The sequence below is a fragment of the Thrips palmi genome, unplaced genomic scaffold (genome assembly GCF_012932325.1).
Source record: "Thrips palmi isolate BJ-2018 unplaced genomic scaffold, TpBJ-2018v1 HiC_scaffold_4, whole genome shotgun sequence".
In the NCBI taxonomy this organism is placed as follows: Eukaryota; Metazoa; Arthropoda; class Insecta; order Thysanoptera; family Thripidae; genus Thrips; species Thrips palmi.
The window spans coordinates 5,560,583-5,586,037 of NW_023144631.1; the positions used below are offsets into that span (position 1 = coordinate 5,560,583).

Below are 25,455 nucleotides of genomic sequence, written 5' to 3' on the forward strand. Positions count from 1 at the left end.
AAGCGATGCTCTGCGCCTGAATGACAGGCCTGTCATTTAACCACATTGAACATTAAAAAATTACTTTATTAGGTACAGCATAGCAAACATATTAAACAATAATCATCATCACAGAGTTTGATCAAAAACTTAATTAAGGAGGAAATATTGGTGTTTACCTGCAGCAAATGTATCGAAAGCAACTAAAGACATACGGAACGGAGACCCTATGAGGTGCTCATTTATCACAATATACCACAACAATTTACATCAGGCTCAAAACTTCCGAAATCGATTCAACATTTCAGGTAGCATAAGTTTCTACAATTATTTTGTTTATCCATATACTACTGCTTTATGTACTTATTTGGTTCTGGGTACACTCCAATCTCGAACAACATATACACAAAGGTTAAGCAAGAGATGAGGGCAATCAACTAGCAGGTGGAATGGATTTTGTAGCAGAGAACTGGCATTGTTAATTAGCATTATAAACTGGAAGAGGGCTGCAGTCCCTCTTCTTGTTCCTGCTTCTGCTGCCGTGAACTGCCAGCCAACGGTTTGTTCTTTTCATCCCACAGAGTAAGACCATCACAAGCACATATTTTTTTACTGTTTTCAAAAAGGCCTGCTGATCTAGCAATGATTCCACATGCTAACCTGTGCCCTGAATTTCCATCTACTTTAGAAATTTCTTTCTCGCCAGTACCCAAATCATCTTCAGATTCAGTGATAACAATGGATCGACCAATAATGTCCCAAACTTTAACAAGACGATCTACAATACGAAAAACAGCTCTTCCATCAGTGTCTGCAAGTACATTTCCAAGATCACCAACATGCTGGAAACAAAAACAGCAATGTACGACAAAAATAAGAGGAACGTCTGAGAATCGAATCTGGCACCAGGCAAGTAATAAGTTTTAGACACTCACTCTGTTCATTTCATCCATTTCGGGGCTGCCATGATTTACATTGTTGGGATTGTAATGGCCTCCAACACTGCCAAGAAAACGCAACAGAGAAACAACAGTAAGTTTACAGGCAGGCTTAGGCATAGGAAAAATAAACGATAGACCATTGGTAAGAGTCACACACCTGTCACACCCTTTTGAGATATCCCCACATTCGTGAATATGCAGGCCATGTTTTCCCGGGCTCAACCCATCTATTGTTCCGTCTATTATGCAATTGGCTTCATCAAACTGTGTCATTCGAACAACTCCATGCACACCTGTCGCACTAAATCCGCTATCTCCGCCAAGCATAGCAACAGCAGACCCCAGGTTCTTGTGCTCTGTAAAAATTAAGAGTTTAAGTAAATCAAAACATTAGTTACACAAGCACTAGGACTCAAAAGAGCACCTACCTTTCCCACCAATCCCGCGAAGTATTACATCTTTTCCTGTGCTTTGAATACGGTGCTGTATTACATATGACGGCAAACTAGTCTCCACAACTACAGTACCCATTGTGAAGTCAATATTGAAGTTGTCGATGCCTGACACTCCATCGAGTTTTGATCTTATCTGCTCTACACAAGCATTACAGGACATTTTCACTGCAAATTCCAACTGCAAAAGAAAAGATACTCAAGCCTTCAATTCTTAAAGAAAACAACAACATAAATGTGTCACCGACTGCAAGTTAGACAGATACCTTCGTTGGTTTAGCTCCAGGGTTGATATCTCCAGCAACGTGGTTTCCGAAAAGGCTATTACTGTTGCCCATGGCAGAGCTGGAAAAGGTAAGTGTGAGTGAATTCAGGTACAAGTCATTGGGGCATGTTATTAGGCATGAGTAGACAACTTTTGATAGTGAAGAGATAAGGTTAAGAATTATTACAACTTTGAATAGGGAAATGCACAGGTAGTAATAAGCAAATAAAATATCAAATGGGTTCAGAATACTTCGTGAGAGAAAAACAGATGATGCAATGAGTCTTTCAAGACAAAAATGATTATCACACTCTAACCTGACCTGTGTGAAACACCGACACCGACAGGTAAAGAAGAATGCAGAGGGAAGTACACAATGACAACTGGCGAATCAGATACCGAAGGATATTTACTTAGCGCTTGGCATGTCGCTGCAGTGAACTATAAAGAGATAAGTGGCGATTTTCGGCAAAGTCCCCTGTTTCTGCGTCTCTGCGTTGTACAGACAACAAAAACAGCTGCTTTTGTTGTTGATGTTTTTGTTGGAGGTGTCAGCGGAAGGAACTCGTCTGCTGCTGCTCAAAACATAGCTCTTTAAAGGTTTTTAAATGGACTTTCACATTTGTTAACGTTTAATGGGCTGTTGTTTGGGGTCCGTAAAGGTAAGGCAAACTTATTTATATGCTCCAATTTTTAAAAAAGGCAATAATTGATGTATAAAGTCACCACGAGTTGCACCTTCTGCATATAAAAACATTCTGTTGGTTCTGTGTGAAAGTGTACCATCTTTATCGTTTCTGTGATTTCTCGATTTTTGCCGTTTGTGGTCAATCGTCTAACTTGTTTGTCTGTGATATTTTGCAGGTGATGACCTTCCAAATTACATGAATGGAAGCTTAAATGCATCAAATATGACATACAAGTTGTCAAAGAATTAGGTTAAGGGTACATGAAGAGGTTGACAGTGAATGGCTCTTTAGAAGATTAAACTGTGTAAACTGCACGATTGACATGGAGTCAAGCAATATAGAAGTTGGGAAAAACATTAAAGTGAAATGGCAAGACCATTTGAACACTGTGTGGTCCTCAGACAACTGCCGTGAAGATTTAATAACTACAAGAGATGGCGTGCAAACACTCTTTGAGCGCCTCTCATCAAACAAAGAGGTGGCCAATGTCACTGCTCCATCTGTACCAGATTTTCAGAACTCTGTTCCACTTCTTCCGGATTTTGAAAGCCAGTCCCCTCAATTTTCTGAACTAGATCAACAGGTAAATTAGCCAACATGTTGAGGTTTTACCAGGTTTTACTCATTTTACAACACACATCCCTTTAAGAAAAATTTCTTCCACAGATTTCAGATCTTCTGTCAGCTCAGTTGGACTTGGCCAGGACTGTGTTCTCAGAAACACCATTTGCCACCGTTCTCTTTCAAAGACTGCTAATTTTAGAAAGAATTTACTATGGGTTTCGCTACAAGTATCACAATAAAGACAAAGTTAGTTAAATTTAAACTTTTCAATTCACAATACTTATACTGTACTGTAGTTCACTCCATCTTCGTTTTTTCCCCCCTAGGTCAGGTCTTTGTCAGTTATACCTGAGGAGGATCGTTGTCGAGACTGCACCGTTGTTCAATTGGAAAGGGCTAGCTCAGCTCCCAATGCACTACTGGAAATGGGTGTTCGAACTGGGCTGACTCTGATGTTTTCATTAATTCAGCAAAGCTGGCAGTTTAGCATCCCTCCAGGTTTGTATAATTATTATAGGTCCAGAATTTTTCAATTTTTTTATTTATGCCCACCAACCTAACTGTGGTTCCTTTGCAGAATGCCCAAATCTGAGTCATCAGGTACTTCAAACAGCATCTGAAGTTGTTAGGAGTCTTCCTCTGCTCTCTCTTGCCAATGAAAGCCACATCACAGCTCTAGGATCCACATGCTTATCAGAAGTGACATCATTCCTTCGCCGGACTGTTTTACCACAATCTGGAGCAGATCCAGTTGGTACGAGCTGCATCTTGTGCCTCTTAACCAGTCAGCATTTTATGTGTAACACTAACCCTGAACAATGTCTTGTTTATGTTGTAGGAAGGCGCTTAGCTTGTGAATTGATGCTACAGCTAGCTTGCCAAAGGGGTTCATCCCGGCATCTGCTGGAGTGGGTGGATCTTGTCCTGACTGCAGCATCTGAAGAGGTGCAAAACAAAGATCTGAAGGAATGTGACTACATCTGTATTTCAGAAAGCATGGTCAATGAAGCAATATCAAATATGAGGTCTGCTGCTGTAAGTGGTGATGGAAGAGCTTGCAGACATGTGCCTTTGTGTTTGGCTGATGATGGCTCACGAATCAGACTGCACAAAGCAGCAATGTTAATAATGCAAGAGGTAAACTTACATTAGTCATACTTTCTACACAAATGTATCAAACGTATCTTCTATCCAATTTTATGATTTCCAGCTTGTGTATCTATCGAGTCATCTGACAGACTCTTGGGTGAGTGCTGGGGAGAAGTCCATTGATAGTGGTACTTCAGGCAGTTCAGTATCAGAAAAAATCTGTGAGGTCTATTTGTGGGGCAGTAACTCATCACACCAACTAGCAGAAGGAAATCAAGAAAAGATTCTTCTTCCCAAACTTGCCAAAATGTTTTCCAATGTGCAGCAGGTAAAATTGAGTAAATCCTTCTTTTTGCTCTGGAATCTGGTTCTTTTCCTTTGCTTTTTCTCTCCAACTATTTTTGTTTTAAGGTTGAGGCTGGGCAGTATTGCACATTTGTTATTCACACCAATGGAACTGTATCTGCTTGTGGAAAAGGGAGCTATGGTCGCCTTGGTCTTGGCGACTCCAACAATCAACAGGTTCCTAGACGAGTCAGTATGCCTGCCACTGTTGTGCGCCTCTCCTCATCAAAGGGTAGTGATGGTCACTCCCTTTGCCTTACTGATGAAGGGCAAGTGTACAGTTGGGGTGATGGTATGGTCTTCTTGTTTAAAATTTTAACAAACTTTATTAAATATTTTCAATTTAGTCATAGCATCAAATTTTTTTTTCAGGTGACTATGGAAAACTAGGTCATGGAAACTGTACTACACAAAAGCAACCAAAGCTGATTACTGGAGTTCTCTTGGGAAAAAGAGTGACACACATACATGCTGGGTATCGCCATAGTGCAGCAGTAACTGAAGATGGTGAACTTTACACTTGGGGAGAGGGCGACTATGGAAGGCTTGGTAGGTGATAATATGATCAACATTTTTTGTCCAGTTTTTAGAAATGTGACGTGATAACACTTTTTATTATTCTCTATTGTCGTAGGACATGGAGACAACAATGGACGGAACGTCCCAACATTGGTCCGAGATATATCTGGTGTTGGGCAGGTGGCTTGTGGAAGCGCTCACACTCTAGCTCTGTCCCAAGATGGCCGTACTGTGTGGTCATTTGGCTCTGGTGAAAATGGAAAGCTTGGGCATGGAGATAATGCTCGTGTTTGTCGTCCTAAAATTATTGAGGCACTTCAAGGAGTTTGTGTCACCAAAATTGCTGCAGGGGCCCAGTTTTCAGTCGCTCTTACATCAAGTGGACAGGTAACATTTAATTTACACTGTTTCAGATTTGAGTAAAAGATGAATTTTTTGCAAAGTAACAAATAATTTATTTCACTTGGTCTGATGGTTTCCAGGTGCTAACTTGGGGTAGTGGTTCCTGTGTGGGCTGTGGTACCGCAGACATGATGACATTGGTCCCACATAAAGTGGATGATTTATCAGGAAATCATGTTTTGGATATTGCAGCTGGAGATTCACATTGCCTTGCTCTTACAGATGACTGCCAGGTCAGTCAACTATGATTAGTTAAGAATTGTGGCATCAAGAAGATTTATATCGCCTTAAGACTTTCTTTCTTGTGATTCAGGTATATGCTTGGGGAAACAATTCCATGGGCCAATGTGGTCAAGGTCACTCAACAACTCCAATATCCAGACCTCGGCGAGTTGTTGGGTTAGATGGGGTACCTGTCCGCCAGATGTCTGCTGGTACATCGCACAGCATTGTGTGGACAGCTTTGCCTACTGACAGGTATTAAATAGGACATTCAAACAAACTGTAGGTTGGGAGTCTTCCTCAAACATTGAAGCATTTTGTTTGTTTTATCTCAGGCCTATCCTCCCTTGGCATCGCCCATTTTGTGCTGACCTTGAAGAAAACACATTCTCCACACTTAGGAACTTCCTGGAAAAGTTTGGGAAGGATTTTTATGAAGAATGTCCTCCTCCTCCATTTCCCTCATCACAGTAAGACCAAAGAACATTTCAGTTAAAAACACCCAACATAACAGATTTGCAACTGAAGTTTGCTGTATTGTTTTTGTCATTCAGGGACCATCACGATTTTGTATACCTATGTTTAAAACTGTTGTGCTCTCATTTCTCTCTGGCCATGAGTGGTGGAGTGACTTCGAGTTTCCTTGGCAATCAAGCTGCACCACTTCGACACCTTTTATTCAGGTAAGGAATTGTAATATTTTTTGTAAATAATACTGGTTATATTTTCTCAAGGATGCTTCTTTAATCTTGTTATAGCCTTGTTGATTACACCACACCCCAACGAGTGGAAGCTATTGTTAATGATACTCTACAAATTGGTGCTCATATGCTTTTGCCTCCTTTGTGGGCCAGGCTAAGCTTGCTACAGAGTCTTCTGCCTCAAATATCTAATCTCACCAAAGGCCAAGTGAGTAAATGAAGTCAAGAATCGACATGTAATCGTTAATATTTTATTTTGTTATAAATTATACTTATGAACGCTAATGTTTGTTTCAGAAAATGCTCTTGGATATTATTGTTAAGAGCCTAGTGGAACATACTCACATAGCATGGCTATTAGGCTATGGTATTACAGTAACAGAAACATCTGATGACAGTTCTGAGAGCTCTATTGACCGTAGCATCTTGGCAGATGTGAACTCAAGTCCACAATCCCCGCATGACCTCACTCATGCTTACACTCTCATGAAAACTTTGTTACATAATCTCAGTGTTAACTCAGTAAGTTTTTTTTTTTTTTTTTTTTTTTTTTTTAATTTGGTTGGGATTTTAAAACTGATGATAATTATTATGTAGCTTTTACTGCAATAATATTGCAATAATGATAACAATCAACTGTATTTATCCAGATTGCAGCAATTGAGTCATTAGAGTGTCATTTGAAAAATAATTTGAACAATCCATGGGAACCACCGCCATCTGTGCCATCTCTGCATGGTTTGCTGTCAGCTCTCCATACTCATTTGTTAGCGTATACGACACACTATATGAATTCCTCACTCTATATGACAGTGAGTATTTGCACCTGTCTCTGTTATCTGCTGGCTGTTTTGCGCTTTACTTTCTCTTAACATTTTTTCTTCTTTTCAGAGTTGTCCTAGTATTGATCTTCTTTTGAGACATGCTGAAAAACTAATACCTATGGCCTCTGGTATATTTGCTCTCAGTGCAAGGCTTGTTCAGAACTTCCCAGAATCACTCTCTTATCTATATGGTACTATTATTTTTGTTTATTTTTTTTGTTAAAATGTGAATTTTAAAAAATAATATAAAATGTAAAAGCTTAACTATTTTTTTTTTTCAGGTATTTTGATGGATTCAATAGCAGGATCCTTACTCTTCACTTTTCTTCATGCTCTGTTGTTGCTCCCTGTGTCTCAAGTTGAACCACTTCTCCCTGAACTTTTGTCTTTGTTGGCACCAATAGACAAGCTGAATAGATTACTTCCCCCTCTTCCAGATGACGATACAGGTATTTTCATAGGCATACTCCATATATTACATATATCTAAACTGTGAACAAGTTTGACTCTTAACATTATTTAATTTGGGACAGAGGCTGACACACCAACACCAAATGATTTAGCAGAGCAGTCTTGGTTATGGCTGATGGACCTTGAGCGGTGTTGTGGGCTGCTTGTTGGTCGTGTGTTAGGAGGTATGTTGTTGGGTGCTTCATTCACTCCAGCAGAAAAAAGTGTTGTGTACTGGCTTCAAACACCTCTATTCTCCCACGGTCTGGAAAGAAACTACAGTTTGAGTGATGTTGGTAAGTAATGTTCAAGGCTCCAGGCTTCTTTTTAAATTAAGAAAATAATGCAATAACATTTTTGTGTTACTTCATAGGTCGCATTGTGTCCTTTTGGATTCAAGATTCCAATAAAGAAAACCGTAAGACATTTTATTCATTTCTTAATTTATTTAAGATTTTATCTTAGCAGAAGTCAACTAAATTTTCTTGTTGTTTCAGTGTGTAAAGAGAATGTCCCTGATTTAAAAGATACATATTCACGCATTCAATCTTCAGTTTTAAATGCTGACCTTGAAGCTGTATTTAAGTTTGCCATTGAAAATGACTGGGATGTCAGTCCCTCTCATCCAACAGTGGATGTCCTTTGCAAGTTTTACTTAGCTGCCCTCCTCAAGCATTGTAGCATGTCACAGAGTTTAACTTGGTTAGTTAAAGCTTATTCAGGACTATTTTGGAGTTAAATAAAGTGTGTCTTATGCAATGCACAATCATTTAAATATTTTTCATGTTTTCAGTTCCAATCTCTATTTTGAAGAAATATATTCAGCTGTGATCAAACTGCGTAGACATCTTCTTTCAGCTCCCACTCTCAAGGAGGTTGATTTAAAACGTCTCAGTAGTATTAATCGGGCGGCCAGTGAAAGAAAGAAGAAGGAATTGAAAAAAGAAAAGAGGAGAGCGGAAAGTGGGGAGGCCTCCCATGAAAGTGATTCAGACCATGGCTGTGGATCAAGAAGTAGCAGATGTCGGGAAGCGATTGAGGGATGCTCAAGGGATGAAGACATGCATACTGAAGAGAGTGGTAAGGTTTTCTGTGTGTCTTACTTTTGTGATTATCTTACATATATATCTTATCTAGCTATGTCTTTTTTTCTGGAAAGATCTGGATGAAACTCAAAGTGAAGGAGAGGCGGATGAAGCCAAAAGGCAGAAGAGCTTTGAGTATGTTTGTAAGAATGTCCTTGAGCGTTGTGCATTTCTCATTGGTTGTGTTAATAGTCCACCAAAAAATTGGATGGAAGTAGATAAAGATGAAGACGACGTAGATCTTTGCTCAAATATTGAAATTTCTCCAAGGTATGACCTCTCTTTGATTTCTCATCGTCATTTTTTTGTATTTTTTTTAAATTGAGACATGTAAATCATGTTTGATTTTAGAGATACTCATCAATTGATAAAGCTTCATGATGTAGTTGAAACCCTCACGAATTTTGTTTGCGGTAAACCTGATAATTGTGATTCAGAATCTCAGTCTTTTATTATAAAACAAGACAAAGGCTGGGTGACTAACCCTCGCTTGATAGGTGAGGCAGTAATAGCACAAGAAGCTCGAGCAGAGGTAAGCAATCATAGGGAACATTTTTTGTATGAGTTAAGTTGAAAGGAAATCATTTGATGTTGTTGCTTGTTTCCAGGTGCGACTTGATGCATTAAGGCAGTTCTTAATCCTTCTCTCTACAGAAGAAAGTTCCAAAGCTGATAATCCTGCACCCCTCATACACAAGGTATTAGATGTCCCTAATTTATCTTAGGCATTCTTCTTTTGGAATTAGTATGATGTCAAGTTATTAGTTTGTTTTTTTATTTTTAGGTGCAAGAACAGATTTTGTGTGGTTTATTTAACCTAGTGGGAAGATTAGGATGTAAATCTGACAGTCCTCTACTGTATCATTATCTCGGTGGTGTACAAGCTACACCTAAAGACGTGCAAGATCAGCTAAGTGCGGCCATGCATCGCCTGATATCCCTCCTTGTGCATTTAATTTCTACTCACAATTCATCTGACAAAGTTTCGGGCAATGCAGAGCAATGTTACCAGTCTCTGTTAGTATTTTCATTAAGCATGCGATATGAACCTAAAGACCTCACACATGCTGTTCGATCTGGTCTTCTACAAGTCTTGGCAGAAGTTTGCAGTAACACTGTGGCTGCAAGCAATTTGTTAACCTGGGATCGTCCAAACATTACTTTAGCACATGCCAGTACTCAGTTGCTTCATATTCTTGCCATGTCATGCACGTAAGTATTGTGAATAAATATTTTTTTTATTTTAAAAAATTATGTATCAATTTACAAATTTTTTATTTATTGTTTCCAAAAATGAATTATTGTTTCCTATTTTTAGGATGTATGCAGGTAAATTGGACCAGGACATCGTGGCAAAAGTTGTTGACCTAATATACCTGCAGCTGGAGCAGTCTGTTCAATCTACTCTTCCCAATGAAATGACTAACCTATCCACCTCGGAACTGACAGCCTGTGAACAAACTCTTGGAAACCGTCTCCTCTTTATAAGACGTGTTGCATGTAGCAAAAGGATGAGTGCCTTACTTGCCAGCTTCAAGTGGACCAATCTTCTTCTGCTCATTTTAAGTCAAGATGAAATTAAGAATGAAGGATCTGTGATCAGCTCTCTCAAGATGAGTTTAGCTCAGCCTCGTATTCAGTCACTACGCCCCAAGCTGCTGGCTCTGCAATTGCTTGGCACAATACTGCCAAGTGTCAAATTTTCTGATCGTAATGATGCTATAGATGAGCAGACCAATCAGCACAGAGAACAAGTAATCCAGGAACTATTTCGTCAGTTGGCAGCAAACATGTGGAATGTACCTCAAGCCGTTGCAGAAAGGAATGCTGCAATGAAACACAAAGAACTTATGAAACAACTGAAAAAATTAAGCGAACCAGGTACTTGCAACATTCCTTTTGACTCAATGTTCATGAATACATGTGGCTGTGTGTGTGACTTATATCTGTAATTTGTCCTTTCATTTTCTACTCAAGATGACTCTGAGGAAGATGTCTTTCAATCTGAAGGAAATATCCCCGTTTTAGACGCAGGTTTTGATGCAGACAAGACCCTTTACTGTTTTGTAGACTCTCACACAGTTCTTGTGCATGGTGCTGGTGGTCGAGGCTATGGCTTAGGAAACACTGCCATCACTTCAGGTACAGCTTGATAGGTTTTCTTCACTTTTGTAGCTGTTAATGAATATTGTGGATTGCAAAACTTACAAACTTTCTGCTTTAGGATGCTATCAGTGGAAGTTTCAAATATTGAGGGAAAATAAGGGAAATGAAGGAACTTGTATAGGTGTAGCAAGAATGCCGATAAAAGACAATAACCACAGGACAACTTGTGATATGTGGTTGTACCGAGCTTACAGGTATAGCATAGTGTATCTTTTCAATGTTTCTTACTCACAATAGAAATGATAATTTTATAACAGTTCACCATGTCATGAACCATCATAATTAATCAATTAATTAATTAATTAATTGCAGTGGAAACCTGTATCACAATGGTGAGCTGCCACTCACATTACCTGGCTACACGCAAGGAGACTGCATCACAGTGGTGTTGGACATGGATGCAAGGACAATTAGTTTTGGGAAAAATGGCGAAGATCCTGTGTCAGCTTTTGAAGATGTGGAGGCCACAGAACTTTTCCCTTGTGTTTTATTTTATAGCACCAATCCTGGAGAAAAGGTGGCAATAACTGATATGCAGGTTTGCCGCTCGCCTAGAGACCTGCATCCTGGCGATCCCCAATGTGCCCCTCAGTCTGTAGTTATGGCCGAGGCTTATGTGCAGCTTTTGCGGCAATTGCACTCCACTGATGTGTGGTGTGATCAGGTTAGAGCCATTTTCTTTTGTCTAGCTTGGACGTCAAAGGACATCAAATGCAGTTTGCACTGTGTTAGATGTTACTCATCTTTTATTATATACGTATAACAAGAACTTTTATTACTGACCCCCCCTCCTCTCTTTTTTCAGATAAATGAGTGTATAATAGAACGATTGAATCAAATAAAAGAACTTTTCCCAGTTGTGTCTCAAGAGAAACCCACCAAAACTAACATCCGGGCGCACTCACCAGGTAAGGCTATACTTCCTTTGAAGTTCTGAATATTTCTTGTTTCTCAGAAGTTGTGTTCTAATAGTTTGTTTCTTTCATCTTAAAATTTTAGTTGATAAAGAGGAGCAAATGGACACAAAGGAAAATGAAGGCCCTCCTGATACTACTGAAAAGTGTTCGGGAGTGAAGTTACAACAACTCTGCAAGGAGGTAATTTTCCAGGCCATCACCCCTTTTATTCGTTGTTTGCATTGTTCTATCAAGGCTCATTTCGTTGAACTTGGACTTTCTTTCTAGGTGTGGCCAGCGCTTGCAGTTATTGCGGGAGTCGATCGCGGTGTTCGCGTTGGTGGCCGCTGCGTTTACCGACCGTTCGCCCGTAATTGCATTGTCCTGGGCACTCTGAAGCCAGGCCTGGCATCAGTGAAAGTGCAGTGGGACGATGGGTGTATCGGGTAGGCATGGAATACCCGTAAATACTTCAAGTTTACATGCACCTCTGAATTGTCATTCATTCAATGGTATTTGTGTTATTCCCAGGGATGCACAGATTAGTGGATTACAGCCCCTGGAACCCGCTCCTTTCAATGTGAACAAGCTGCCAGTTGTGTCTGGGGAAACCTTGATTCAAATTTCAAGACTAAGTGGACTCACAGGAGAGGTAAAAGCTTAAATCTCTATTTCACAGAATAAAGGTGTATTTTCCTGCTTACTCATATCTTTTGTGTTGAAGCTTGTATTTCCAGACTGCAAGACCAAATTAGATGACATTAAAAACTCTGGAGGGGTTATTAAAATTGATAATTCTGAATCTGATGTTAACATATCCGATGCCCAAGCCCCACCAGCTGCTCAACCCCTAAAGCCAACAGCTCGTTCTGTTGAAACCCTGACAAACCAGATGGTTTTCAACATTATTGGTGAAGTGACGAGAAGAAATTCAGCAGAGTTGTTGGAAGGAGTTACTTCCAATCAACAAAATTTACAAGAGTCCTCAGCTTCCACTTTATCTTCTGTTACAAAGTGAGGCCAACACTATTCTTGAACATGAAACAAAAAAAAATATATGCATACTTATGTAAGCTTCTAATTTTCAGAGTGGGTGATCAAAAGTTCCTGGACTGTGAAGCAGTGTCATTACAAGTAGCCTTCCTGCAGTTGGCTGCATTGAAATCTTTATGTTCATTTCTAAATAATAGTCAGTATCTAGAAATGCTTTTGGTACCGTCAACCCCTTCATTCGCAGCTGAGGTACGTTTGTCTTTGTAATTCCTTTATGACATAAAAATAAATTTAGCGCTGCATGTTCTTATATTCGGAATCTGCCCTGGGATTTTAGGAGAAGTTGTCAGATAATGATGAATGCTCCAAAAAAGAGGGTCTATTGTTGGCTGAGTTTGAACTGAAAGAGGCTCTCAGGCACATATTGAAGTAAGTATCCTCTATGTGTTTTATGGTATGGTTTTACTCTGACTGCAATATCATTGCAATAATACTTGTAATTTTCTTCCTCTCTTAGTGGATTGGTTAATAAAAGTGTGGAAGTTTGCCATTTTCGTCAGCTTGCGTGCGTTCGAGATTTGGAACGCATTCAGGCCATTTTTCATCAAGCCCACATGAAATCATGTGCAAATGAGACTTTTGCCATCACAGATGTGGAAACTAAAATTCGGTCAGTTGTGAGCTCAAGAGACACTAACCACGCAATGCACTGTTCCAGTGATTCTTCTTTGGATGTAAGTGCCCTCATGTGGCTCAAGACCGACACCATAATTATCTGCAAATGTTATTTCAAATTGAAAATAAAAACATGTAATTCTTTCAGGATTGCCTGTTAAGGTCGCAAAGAGCGACGCACAATTCGACTTATGAGCCCCCCGGTGCCTTAGGTTCATTAGCAACTGGCCCCCTGGCTAACCACTCTCCTTCTTCCCCACTCTCCCCACCATCTTCCCTGTTACTGCCCTCGCTGCTGAACTCCTCAGTTCCAGCACGTCCTGGATCTTCTGTGTTTGCTCGCCACAACAAGCTTGTGTTTCGCTTGGCCTCATTCAGACAAGCAAACGCTGAAAGAGACTCCAAACTATCTGGTCGTTCTGTGACAACTTTGGGTGGTAGTTCATCATCTTCAAGCTCAAGAACTCCCCCTCCAGACGCAGCAACATCAATCGATAACACACCTCCTCCTCCTATTGTAGCACCTCTTCTTGAGATGGGCTTCAGTCTAAAGCACGTTCAGAAGGCTATTCAATCTACTGGTAATTTGAGAAACTTAATTTTTCCTGTTTTCTCTGTTATAATATGCTTGGATTGAGAAAAGATATATTAAATGAGCTGTGATTTTCTGTCTAGGGAGTGGTGGGGATATGGCAGCATTAACTCTGAATCAATTAGCTACTTGGATGATAGAACACCCCTGTGTAGATTCTCCGGGAACTGAAGGTGAAGGTGATGAGGCAGCTAGTGGCACAGAAGCCGAAGCATCTGGTCCATGGGTCTCTGCCATTGCTGGTCAAACATCCCCAGCATCTACCACAGAACCACCTCATCTGGCATTGCCGTCTAGTGCACCAGTAGCTGGGGGAAAAGTAGTGCCCAAGCGATACCAGCTTCAATCCTCATTAAACAGACTGGTTTGTGCAGACAAATTAATTGAAACTATTTTACCTTTGTCCACATTGATGGGCTTGATTAACTGTTACTTTCCTTATGTCAGAGTTTTAATTTCTTGCTGGTATTTCACTTTAATTTAGGAATCGTCTGGAACTGGAGAGAGCGAGGTTCCTCTGGGCCTTCGCCGAAGTGGAGCAATATGTAGGAGATTTCCATCCGACATTCGGAGTTACCTGACAGATCGAGGTACTATAACTAAGAAAATGGTTGTAACATTTATTTAATATCTTGATTTTGATTTTGTTTTCCTTTTGATTAGCTGCACAAGATCGAGAGCGTCGGGAGCAAGAGCGAGAGAGAGAAAGGCAACATGTTCGAAACGAGGCCCAGCCTCTTCTTGCTGCAGCGCAAGCTCAAGGAAATTCTGATGTTGGGAGCAGTACTTCTGGGCCTGTAAGTACTAGCTCCATCATTTTACCTACAGCACTGACAACTCCTGACTACAAACTACTGTATTTCCTTTTTTGCTTTGACATTCCAGATGCCACCAAAATCTGTGTGTGCTTTGTGTGGTCAGACCTCCACCCATTTGGCCGGCCACATGCTATCTTCTCATCCTGGTTGTGGACGCGTCTGGGGATCCACTTATTGTGGCAGCATAACAGGTTATTGAACCCTGTCATTTATTTTCCAGAGAGAATTCAGTTCAACTGACGGCGTTTAATGACAAAAGTTGTCTTTATTTTGCATTCCAGGGTCTACTTATTTGTTGTGCAACGAGTGCAAGTTTATTTGGCAACATCAAACATCTCGTGACTCAAATCTGATCCTGCCCAACACAATAACTGTGAGTGGAGTGGCTCAAGTTTTGGCTCCAGATCTTGTAGGAGCACCAGCAAACCCTCAACAAAGCCAAGGCAGGGGCATAACTATTTAGTATTCTCTGAATCATGCATGCAGTCTATCGGCTGTTCATTAAAATGTATAAACTGTATGTTTTACCCCCTTTTAGAGACTGACCTTTTCTGGGCGGATGCTGATACTGATAGTCCATCAGCGGGCCAAGATTTTGATCAACTACTTCGTCTTTTAGGCCTTGCAGAAGAAAGACCTATTCCAGAACCAGTTGCTTGGAGAGAATCAGACCCTCTGGGCTCTAGTTGCGTTCCCATGGTGGTTGCTCAAGGTATCTTTTGAAGTGTTCTGTTTTTGTTTTTTTTCTTTATTCATTCTGTTCTTGTTATTTCATCATACTTTAACTTTTTGATCAATTTAATTTTTACAGGGAACGCAAAGGCCAACCCTGGGAAGTCTGAAGTGAAACATAAACCATTAGCAGACCAGGCTGCAGACCTTACATCTGTATTTGATAGAATCACAGCACTAAGAAGATCTGCAGGTGCCGCTCAAATTTTTATTGCAAGGCATATTGTGATTAACACATTGTCATTCCTTGCTGTAAGGTATGTATTTTTAGTGTTTCTTTTTTGTTTAGAGGTTTTTTGTATTATTTTCATTTTGAGAAATTAAGCAACTATTTATGTTTATTTTTGATTTAGCAAAACAAGTTGTGACTTGTGTGCAAGTCTCTCTGCCATGGGATTATCTGATGTTCGCAAAGCCGTTGCTCTCATGGGTTTGACAGCTGCTGGTCGCGTTGAGTTGCAAGACACTTGTGACTCTACAGCAGCACCACCAGGAGACGCAGGTGCATCTGATGTTGAACCAACTGAAAACTGGCTAGCACCTTCATTTGGTGGTCTTTCCACCCCAAACCTTCTCCAACTTGCAGCTTCATCTGGCTATGATCCAATCTTTGAAGGAAATTACAGTGTCCTCTCTCATCTTCGAAGTGCTATAGCTGCCCTTGCACGTGCTGACAAAGCTGCATCCAATTTAGTTTTGCAAATGTGCACAAAGGTGATTAATTAAAGAACTCTCTGACAGTCTTAACTGCTTTTTTAAAAAAAATATTTGAGAGGTAAATGTCAATTTGATCTGAAAAATAAACTTCATTTATGTATTATCTCACATGTAGGATTTATTGCAAGTGGCAACTGGTGCCACAAAACTTTCATCAGGATCTGCAGTTACTCTATATCTCGTGGCACTTCTTGCATCTCATGGTGGTACCGCCCTAAATTCAGAAATTAAAGGTAACACATATTTTTTAAACATACACAGTACCTCAATTCTTTCTGCAGGATTTCACTCTGTAGTTTTCTATTTTCTCCCTCTCTCTTTGTTTTTCATCTAGATGAAAAATCTCCGTTTTCACCTGAGAGCCCCAACAGCAGCAACCATCTCATGCTTCCTAACGCTCTAGCTGCGTGTATTTTGTCAACTCGTTTGCCGCCACCAACTCGTCAATGGGCCAGCCAACAACTCGTAAGCTAGGACCTGTTTATATTCTTTTTCAAGCATGAGCACCAGTGACTAAATTGCTCTTGTCAATTTTCTTCTTTGACAGGTGCTTTGTATTGTTGCCAAAAGTGGGCATCAGCATCCATTGGATACAGCGCTTAACTTTGCAGACTTGTCTGGAGTGATGCCTTTGTGCCCAGCTGTTCAATTGCAAGGCCATGACAACAGGGTCAATAAAGTCTTGTGGCATGAAAACCGGTCCCAATTAGCGACAAGGTGGGGGAAACCCCTTTTCACATTTGGAATTACTTTTGGACTGCATTTTTCAATTCAAATTTAAATTTTATTTTATATTTTGCTGTTTTCTTTAGCGCCTGGGATGGAACAATCAGGATTTGGAGTGCACCTCCTCTGTGTGCCCTCGAGCACACCTTGGTTTACAGAAAGACTCAGAATGTGTTTGGAAGTGAATTGCATGGTGAAGAAATAGGACAGCTCTGCTGGTCTCCAACTGGCAGGTTTTTAGCAGCTTGTATGGGCAACACCATCAATATATGGGCGCTTCCGCCTCTACCGGGTAAGACTTTTGGCATGCTCACCAAAACAAAGGAGTTTAAAAAATTTTAAACACTACATTAAAAAAAAAAATTGCAGGTGACAATGAAGAGGCCCCATGGACAGAAAATTTCCTTGTTTTGTCTCACTCAGCATGGATAACAGCACTTTCTTGGCCTGAAGAACATTCAGCCTTAGGGTCTCCAGATAATAAGTGTGAACGTTTACTCATTGGTCGTGTTGATGGTTCAGTTGCTCTTGTAGAGCTGGATTCTCAAAAGCAGGACTGTGTAGAGCTTCCAAATTGCTCCCTTCCTTATGGTAGGCCTTATCACAAGGTTTTCTTATTGTATTTCATTTAAATCATTGTTTAAATTCTATCATCCATTCTTTTTTTGTCTTTTCCAATCCAGCTTATGTCACTCACATTGCTTGGCAGAATGAAGACAAAGAATTTGCCATAGCTTTTAGTGATGGAACTGTTAAATTTGGAGGGTATATGCCTAATCATCCAACTAGTAGTGTCATGGCACACCAGGTCAGTTGCACTTGTTTATTTTTCTTCTTTTGTATTTTTCTGTTCTGTAAAATTCAATATAATTTTCTTCCATTCAGAGCGCACTTTCTGGAATGAAATGGTCTCCTGATGGCCGACTGCTTGCCACATGTGGCACTGATGGTGCATGTCGAGTATGGCATCTAGTAGACAAAACTTGGTGTTGTCTTCATTCTCTTCCTCAAGCAAATCAACCTGTGTCTATTTCCTGGTCACCATTCATCGGTAAGAAATTTTCTTTCACTTACATTGTTTATTTTTTATTTTTTATTTTTGAAGTACATAAACATTGACTTGCTGTTTGTTCTATTCAGGAAAAGGCTCAAATCCATTGCTCCTATGTGTTGGCATGTCCTATGGTATTATAAATGTGTGGGTACTAAATCCTTCTCATGGAGAAGAAACTGATGAGAATCATGACATTCAAGAGAAAAGTGGTCCCAGACGAGAGAAACCTTTGAAGCTTCTCTTCAGCCTTCAAGGCCACTTGTACAGCCCAATCACAGCTCTGGCAATTCACAAGGATGGTTTACTTATGGCTTCTGGTATGAATGTTAAATTAATTACATGGTCTGAATGTTTGCCTCACAAAAATAAAAATAAAAATTGCATTGATTCATTTACTTTTCTTCTCTAGGTTGTGGAAAAGGGCCAACCGGTGTGGTTAACATATGGTCTCTTCAAGATGGAAGCCTACTTCAAACTTATACAGGTGCAGGTGGTATTCAGAGTTTGAGCTGGACAGGCAATGCAGGTTTGGCAGCCTGTTTGCTGAGATCAAAAGTATGTGTCTATCAAAACCAGTTTTGTTACTAAAGTGTTTTTTTTCTTCTTTTTGTTGTTTTGTTTTTGTTTTTGTTTAATATTTTTTGTTTTTCCCCTCCAGGATGTTGTTGTCCTTCAGTACTCCATGGAACAGTGTTTCTCTGACCATGCCTTGGCTACTGGACGGAGCTCCCTTCTAAAGCGTGGATTAGGAGGACTTCATACTGCTCCTTGTCTTCGAGCCTTGTTGCGCTACCTGCCACACATCCTGTCGCAGCAATATCTTTACGAAAGACCCTATGTAGCCTGTGGGGATCAGTTGCTTCACAGTGACCACCTCAAGTGCCTTATTGCGCTTGCTCTTGTTCTACAGTTGGATAAGGTGCTTTGCTACAAACCTGCTCCTCCTAACAATGGAGAACATGAGACTCTTGGTGAGAAATCTATTGCATGTGTTTAACAGTTTCTTTGTTACCTAAGTAAGCTTCACTAAAGGCCTGTACCTATTCTGATTTTAGTTCCAGATTGGCAATGGCTTCACGTTTTCAGCATGGCGTCTAGCACTGCTGAATCACTTGTGACCCGAGGACCACTGCCTCCAAGTTTTATTGCTGCAAATAAAGACATGTTGGATGGTATGATGATCTGATTATTTTTTACTACTTATGATTTATTTACTTATCGAATTCTGGAGCTAGACATGTTATTTCTATTTCAGATGAAGAGGGATCACGTGCTCTCACCAATAGTGCATGGAGTTTGAGGGCAGACTGCCAGATGATGAGCTGGTACATCCAACAGCCGACGGACTGGCAAGTCGGCGGCCGCTGTGAGGCGTACATGTGGGGCAGTGGGCGGCAGGGACAGCTGGGTGACGCAAGTCAGGATATTGGTAAGAACCGACTTGTTTAGGTTTTTTTTTTTTTTTTTTTTTAATAAACTTGAATTTGCTCAATAACACTTTTTAAATTTTTGCAGGGCGTAATACAATGTCACCAATTTTGACAGAGTCATTTTCTACTGCTCAGCAGATTATCTGTGGGCAAAATTGCACTTTCGTCATTCAGGCTAATGGAACTGTATTAGCATGTGGTGAAGGAAGCTATGGGCGACTTGGCCAGGGTAATTCTGATGATTTGCATACCTTGAGTGTCATATCTTCTCTTCAAGGTTAGCATTTAAAATTTTTCTGTTCTTTTTTGTGGAATTATGTTTGTTGGGGTGTTGCATTACTGTTCAATTTGCATTTCATCTTTATCTATTATTGGAAATTTCATAGGGTTTGTGATCACTGGCTTGGCAACATCATGTGGCTCTGATGGGCACAGTCTGGCCATTGCTGAAAGTGGTGAAGTATTTTCTTGGGGAGATGGTGACTATGGCAAACTTGGTCACGGCAACAGTGATCGACAACGCCGTCCAAGACAAATCGAAGCTCTGCAAGGAGAAGAAGTCGTACAGGTGATTGTTTAGTGACATTTGTGTAAATTTGTTGTATTTTTGAAAGTATATAAAATATTTTTGTGTTGGATCTTATGTTGCTTCTGTCTCTTGTAAGTTTATTTTATCTTTTAATTTTTATTCTTTTTTGAAGGCTGCATGTGGGTATAAACACAGTGCAGTTGTTACAATTGATGGTAAACTATTTACATTTGGCAATGGAGACTATGGCAGACTTGGTCATGGTACAACAGCCAACAAAAAACTACCAGAAAGAGTTGCAGCTCTTCAAGGAGTTATTGTTGGTCAAGTCGCCTGTGGTCTGAACCACACAGTTTGTGTGTCATTGGATGGGATGGAAGTTTGGGCATTTGGCGATGGAGAATTTGGAAAATTAGGGATTGGTACCACCTGTACTAAGAAGACTCCAGTGGTAAGTCACTGGTTCAGCATGATTTCAGTGCATTTGTCGTTAAATCTGTTCTGTTAAATAGTAATTCACACTGTGTTTTAAAAAAATGATTTCAGCGGGTGGAAAGAATGTGTAATCTTGGTGTCAAACGAGTATGTTGTGGCAGTCATTTCACTGTCTTTCTTACATTCGATGGCCGTGTTTTCACTTGTGGAGCAGAGTACCACATTGGGCAACCAGAAGCAAGAGCTCGGTGTCATGCTAAGCCTCAAGAGGTAAGTCACTGTTCTTCTTATTATGTTGTAGGTACAGTTTTAATACAGTGTTGTTTATTATTGTTACTGTTTCTGTTTTTTTAAACAGGTTCCGGCATTGAATGAAGTCTTTGTGGAGGAGATAGCTGCTGGATCAGAGCATGCTCTTGCTCTTACGTCTTCTGGTGATGTTTGGGGTTGGGGAAGCAACAATGACGGCCAACTGGGTATGGGCCACACCTCATGCCCACCAAGGGAGCCACAACTTATTACAGCTCTCTGTGGGAAACGCACGAAACAGGTACCTTTCAACAATATTGTCTTGCCTTATCAGTTCATAAAGAAGTGAAATTTCAATTGTTTTCTTTAAAATTTATTTGTTTTGGGATGAATTTCAGATTTCAACTGGCCGAACTCATAGTGCTGCCTGGACTTCACCACCACTCCCAAGACGAACACCTGGTTTGGCTAGTCCTTTAGCTCTGGGTACCCCATCTGCCATTCCGCCTCACTTAGGCCACCTGGAAAGCTTTCCAATTGCTGCCATCCGTGCCAGATTAAGAGTGCTTCACAGATTCTCAGATACTCTTTATGCCTGCTGGCGTATGTTACCACTCTGCTCAAAGGTGGAGTATACCATTTCCCCCCATGTTCTCACTGTTACCTTCATTTTTTTTTTTTTTTTGTAAGTCTTTATTGCACAAGGTTTACACCATGCCTTGGTATGTTCAGGTAAAATGGTGGCAAGGCTCGCCCCTGCAGTGCTTGTGTGCTCCCGAACTGCGCCCTCTCCTTGCTCCAAGAGTGTACACGCTGCCTTTGGTTCGATGCATTGGGCGGACCATGGTGCAAGGCAGAAACTACGGGCCACAGGTTACAGTGAGAAGGCTAGCTGTGAGAACTCGGCGCCCCACTCCAATCTTTTCTCAGTTGGTCGAACAGGTTGTCAAACTGCGTCCTGCAGAGTTGAGACTGCCTTCTAGAGCATGGAAGGTAACTAAACTGAAAGAGGCTCGCTTAATTGAGACTTCTCATTTCAACATTTTTCTTAAGAATAACATGTGCACCTGCTATGTGTTTTTCTCTTCTCTAGGTGACATTGGTGGGAGAAGGTGCAGATGATGCTGGTGGAGTTTTTGATGACACAGTGACAGAAATGTGTGTTGAACTAACATCAGGACGTGTGCCTCTTTTGGTGCGAACCCCAAATTCAACAAATGACGTTGGCTTTAATAGAGATAAATTTCTATTGAATCCTCAATTGACATCCATGAATCACCGTGCTGCATTCAAGTTCCTTGGTGAGTTGCTTCATTTTATTGAATACTGTACCTTTTAAATAATGTAGATAATAATTTTGGAATTTTCTTTGTGTGCAGGTATTTTGCTTGGAGTTGCAGTTCGAACCAAGAAACCATTAGCTATCCCTTTAGCTCCTCTGGTGTGGAAGCTACTTGTTCAGGAGCCTGTGTCCATAGATGACTTAGAAGAAACGGATATTCTCTATACACAGTGCCTGAGGGGTATTCGGGACATACACTTCAATGATGTTAATCAGCAAAACTTCCATGAGGTGAGGAAATATTATAATGGTGATAATAATAATAATTATTAAAGTTATAATAATTATAGTTATAATTCTGATCTATTAAAAGTACTATGTTTTTTGTTAAAATGATAACTTAAAATTATAATAAATCTTGCAAATTAGTATATAATTTTGATATTAGTTGGTGTTACCAAAATAAATTTTATCTCATCCTTGATACCGCAGGTCATACCATTGGAGTGCTTCGAAGGAACTTCATGTACAGGACGTATGATGCCAATAATTCCAGGCGGAAGGAGTGTTCCTCTGACTTTCCATAATCGTATGCAATATGTGGAACAAGCCATCAACTTCAGACTACACGAAATGGATTTACAGGTGCTTTATGCATATTGAACATTTAATCTTTGATTATTCATGACAAATCAGTAAATGAGTAATCAGTGCTTTGTACCTTGAAAATATGTCAATTGTTTGTGTTTGTTTGTTTATTAGATTGAAGCTATGCGTGAAGGCATGGCTTGGATTATACCTGTACCTTTACTGTCACTAGTCACATCTCATTATTTGGAGCAGCTGGTTTGTGGCATGCCCTACATTCCTGTACCACTTCTCAAAAAAGTTGTGAGGTAAGTTAGTTTGTTATGCTTGTTGTGTTTTTTTATGTTGCGGTAACTGTGCATGTACTCCTCTAATGCCTAATAAATACAAAACAATTTTATGTGTTTTTTTGTTGTTTTTTTTCTCAGATATCGAGAATTAGATGAAAGCCACACTCTAGTTCAATGGCTTTGGAGCATCTTGGAGAGCTTCTCAGATGAAGAAAGAGTTTTGTTCATGCGGTTTGTGTCGGGCAGGTCAAGACTGCCAGCAAATCTTGCTGATCTCTCTCAACAATTCCAGGTAGGATTTTCATGTCAAATCTGTTGTAGCTCAAAAAAATCACCCCAAAGAAGGTATTAAGGTATTAAAATGTAAAATTTACTGCAGGTTATGCGAGTTGATCGTGCCCCTGATGGTCTCCCAACTGCTCAAACATGCTTCTTCCAACTGCGTCTACCTCCATATACGAGCCAAGAAGTCATGGCAGAGCGTCTACGTTATGCCATTAACAATTGCCGATCCATCGATATGGATAATTACATGTTAGCGAGGAATGCTGATGTTGGACATGTTTCAGGCGATGAGTACTAAAACATTCAGTTCGCAATCAAGGGCTCCAATTTTTTTGTTGTGAATGGAGTTCTATGTCCCTCCCACTTTTTTGTTATTTTTATGGAGAAGTATCACATCACAAATTTACTTTGTCTAACAAATCTGTTGGTGGTCAGATATATATGTAACCATTGTAACTGGAAGTGTTATTGCTTCAAGAGCATGGATATTGTGATCTTTAGTAGTTTTGTTTGTTTCTGTTTTGTTTTGGATTGTATTTTGTTAGGAGCAGTAATTCTATTACATTTAATTTATGACTGAATAGAAGCTTATGTTCCTATTTTTCAGTTACAATTTTAATTTACCAAGACTTTGTGATCTTATTGTTTGTCATTCTTGTGTACAGAGTTTAAACTAATGTACCAATTTATACATTTTGTTGTAAGTGAACAATGCTCCGTACAATTCTAATTAAAAAGTCTGACATTTTTGTTAAACCATGGTTGTTGATGTTTTCATTTCCAAAACTTCCAAGGAGATGAAATGGGAGGGTCAAAAGTAACCAGCTCCAGGCAACATGCACAGTGTTCGTCAACCTGCCTAGAGTCGAGGCAGAGGCAGAGATAGACACTCCAAATTTTGGGTGATAAAGATCTGGGGATGAGAAACTGAGACCACATTGAATGATTACCAAGTACATTTATTGACACGATATATCACAAAATTTGATAGGATTGATCTGGCATAGGGGGGAGGACACACGACCGACCGTGCCGCCCTGAAAAGGTTCTCCTGGTGGTGCCGCAAGGACTCGAGACTCGGGCACTACAAGTCCATGCCCAGGAGGTTTCTTCGAGGGATGAGTTGCAGGCGCGCGCCGTCCGCCGACCGCGGCCGGTACGCAGTGATGGGCGTGGTGGACAAGTAGGGGAAGTCCTTCTGGTAGTCGCGGGCGAGTGGAGGGGGTGGCGGCGAGTACGGCGGCGGCCCCGCGTCCGCGTCCAAGTCCTCGAACGACTTGCGCAGCAGGCCGTCGCCGCCGGCCGCCAGACTGTCGTAGGGGGAGGCGGCCTCAGCGGGCGCGTCCATGGAGCTGAGGGCGGCCAGCACGGCCTTGCGGTGCGGCGTGCCCTTGAGGCTGCTCGTCGTCCGGCCACTGCCCAGGACGTCCTGCGAGACAAGCACGGCGATGATACTCCAGGCTGGGAGAGCAGGGCGCCGAGAGAAAGTAGTTGCCCTTGGCGCACCTGGTATACGCCCTTGACGTGGAACCGGTCGGCCACCTTGGCCTTGGAGGTGCGCTGCTCGCCGCCGCCTCGCCTGCTGCCCGAGTCGGTGTCCGAGCTCGGGGCCGAGGTTGGGGCCGAGTGAGCCAACGCGGGCAGGACGGGCAGGACCTCGAAGGCCTCGCCCTCGACCGCGCCGGGCCGGGGCCGGGGTGGTCGGTGCCGCGTCGGGGAGGCGCAGGCCGAGGCCGTGGCACTCCGAGACACTCGTGGGCGTGCTCCCTGCGCGGAGTGGCAAAAGCGCTTCCTCCAGTTAACTCACAGAAACAGTAGGCAAAAGAGCAACCTGATTTGGAGGATACTCACCGGGAAGCTGGGCTCTTCTAGGTGCCTAAAAAAGGACTTAGCCTGCTGGAATCTCTCTTTCCGTTCCTGAAGAGTGGATCCGACCGTAGGACAACTGGGTGGGTGGATCAAGTTCACCTCGATGACGGGGAGCTCGGCGTCTAGGGCAACGAATTAAAGCATTTCCCTAAAAATGCGTTAAAGAGTAAAGATAATGCCCATCGACAGTGTGCACTTGCCTTTAGTGGTCGGCTCGGTCTGCGGCGAGGGCGACGTGGGCTGGGCGTCCTTGTCCTTCCTCAGCGCCGTCCTGCCCGCCGCCCGAACCCCCATACGCACCCCAACGCTCACGGCCGGCGGCCCGGAGCTGGCGGACGCGGCGGGCGGCGGACTCGACGACGACGGCGATGGTGGCTGCGGCGCGCGCCTCTTGGTGGCGGAGAGTTGCGGGGCGTGCAGCTGCTGCGCCCGCTTCTCCAGCGCCTCGATCTCCCTCCTGATTCTGACCACTGGGTCCACGGCTTGGCCCGGCGGCGTCCTGGCAGCGCCCAGTTTCTGCAGCTGCGCGCTGTCCTCGAAGAAGCGCCTGCCCGACTTGACGATGCCCGTGCTGGGCAGGGCGTCCTCCACCACGGCCACGG

General features: G+C 41.6%; 2 protein-coding genes across 5 annotated transcripts; one reads left to right on the top strand and one right to left on the bottom strand.

The window, feature by feature from the left end:
- Positions 1-45: 45 nt before the first annotated feature.
- On the bottom strand, positions 46-2,208 carry LOC117649934 (copper chaperone for superoxide dismutase). 4 transcript variants are annotated; one of them, XM_034393122.1, is made up of 6 exons: positions 2,051-2,208; positions 1,639-1,717; positions 1,349-1,553; positions 1,078-1,276; positions 915-981; positions 46-821 (listed from the first exon to the last, which is right to left on the bottom strand). In XM_034393122.1, the coding sequence occupies exons 1-6, from the start codon at positions 2,062-2,064 to the stop codon at positions 468-470; spliced, it is 918 nt and encodes a 305-aa protein (XP_034249013.1). In that variant the 5' UTR covers positions 2,065-2,208; the 3' UTR covers positions 46-467. The 4 variants fall into 4 exon arrangements, with proteins under 4 accessions (XP_034249013.1, XP_034249015.1, XP_034249014.1 ...); XM_034393124.1 differs by having other exon boundaries at positions 1,955-2,142; XM_034393123.1 differs by having other exon boundaries at positions 1,960-2,139.
- LOC117649932 (probable E3 ubiquitin-protein ligase HERC1) lies at positions 2,172-23,743 on the top strand. The gene is made up of 73 exons (XM_034393117.1): positions 2,172-2,299; positions 2,502-2,909; positions 2,993-3,136; positions 3,217-3,388; positions 3,468-3,644; positions 3,729-4,027; positions 4,101-4,307; positions 4,391-4,616; positions 4,697-4,873; positions 4,959-5,230; positions 5,326-5,478; positions 5,559-5,722; positions 5,803-5,937; positions 6,022-6,150; positions 6,226-6,376; positions 6,466-6,690; positions 6,819-6,980; positions 7,060-7,183; positions 7,274-7,441; positions 7,526-7,738; positions 7,816-7,860; positions 7,940-8,144; positions 8,236-8,522; positions 8,602-8,797; positions 8,879-9,059; positions 9,136-9,225; positions 9,312-9,739; positions 9,846-10,408; positions 10,505-10,669; positions 10,752-10,887; positions 11,006-11,357; positions 11,499-11,601; positions 11,693-11,790; positions 11,878-12,035; positions 12,121-12,241; positions 12,314-12,603; positions 12,678-12,831; positions 12,920-13,011; positions 13,100-13,316; positions 13,406-13,838; positions 13,933-14,213; positions 14,334-14,439; positions 14,513-14,646; positions 14,735-14,858; positions 14,949-15,110; positions 15,206-15,379; positions 15,479-15,656; positions 15,753-16,113; positions 16,232-16,349; positions 16,451-16,581; positions 16,664-16,833; positions 16,929-17,134; positions 17,212-17,433; positions 17,526-17,650; positions 17,728-17,893; positions 17,983-18,213; positions 18,306-18,451; positions 18,555-18,867; positions 18,952-19,068; positions 19,152-19,325; positions 19,412-19,603; positions 19,713-19,894; positions 20,028-20,306; positions 20,402-20,560; positions 20,649-20,840; positions 20,938-21,165; positions 21,272-21,532; positions 21,633-21,840; positions 21,919-22,112; positions 22,314-22,466; positions 22,584-22,717; positions 22,838-22,991; positions 23,079-23,743. Exons 2-73 carry the CDS (start codon positions 2,649-2,651, stop codon positions 23,280-23,282), a joined length of 14,052 nt encoding a protein of 4,683 aa, XP_034249008.1. The 5' UTR covers positions 2,172-2,299; positions 2,502-2,648; the 3' UTR covers positions 23,283-23,743.
- The last annotated feature ends 1,712 nt before the right edge of the window (positions 23,744-25,455 follow it).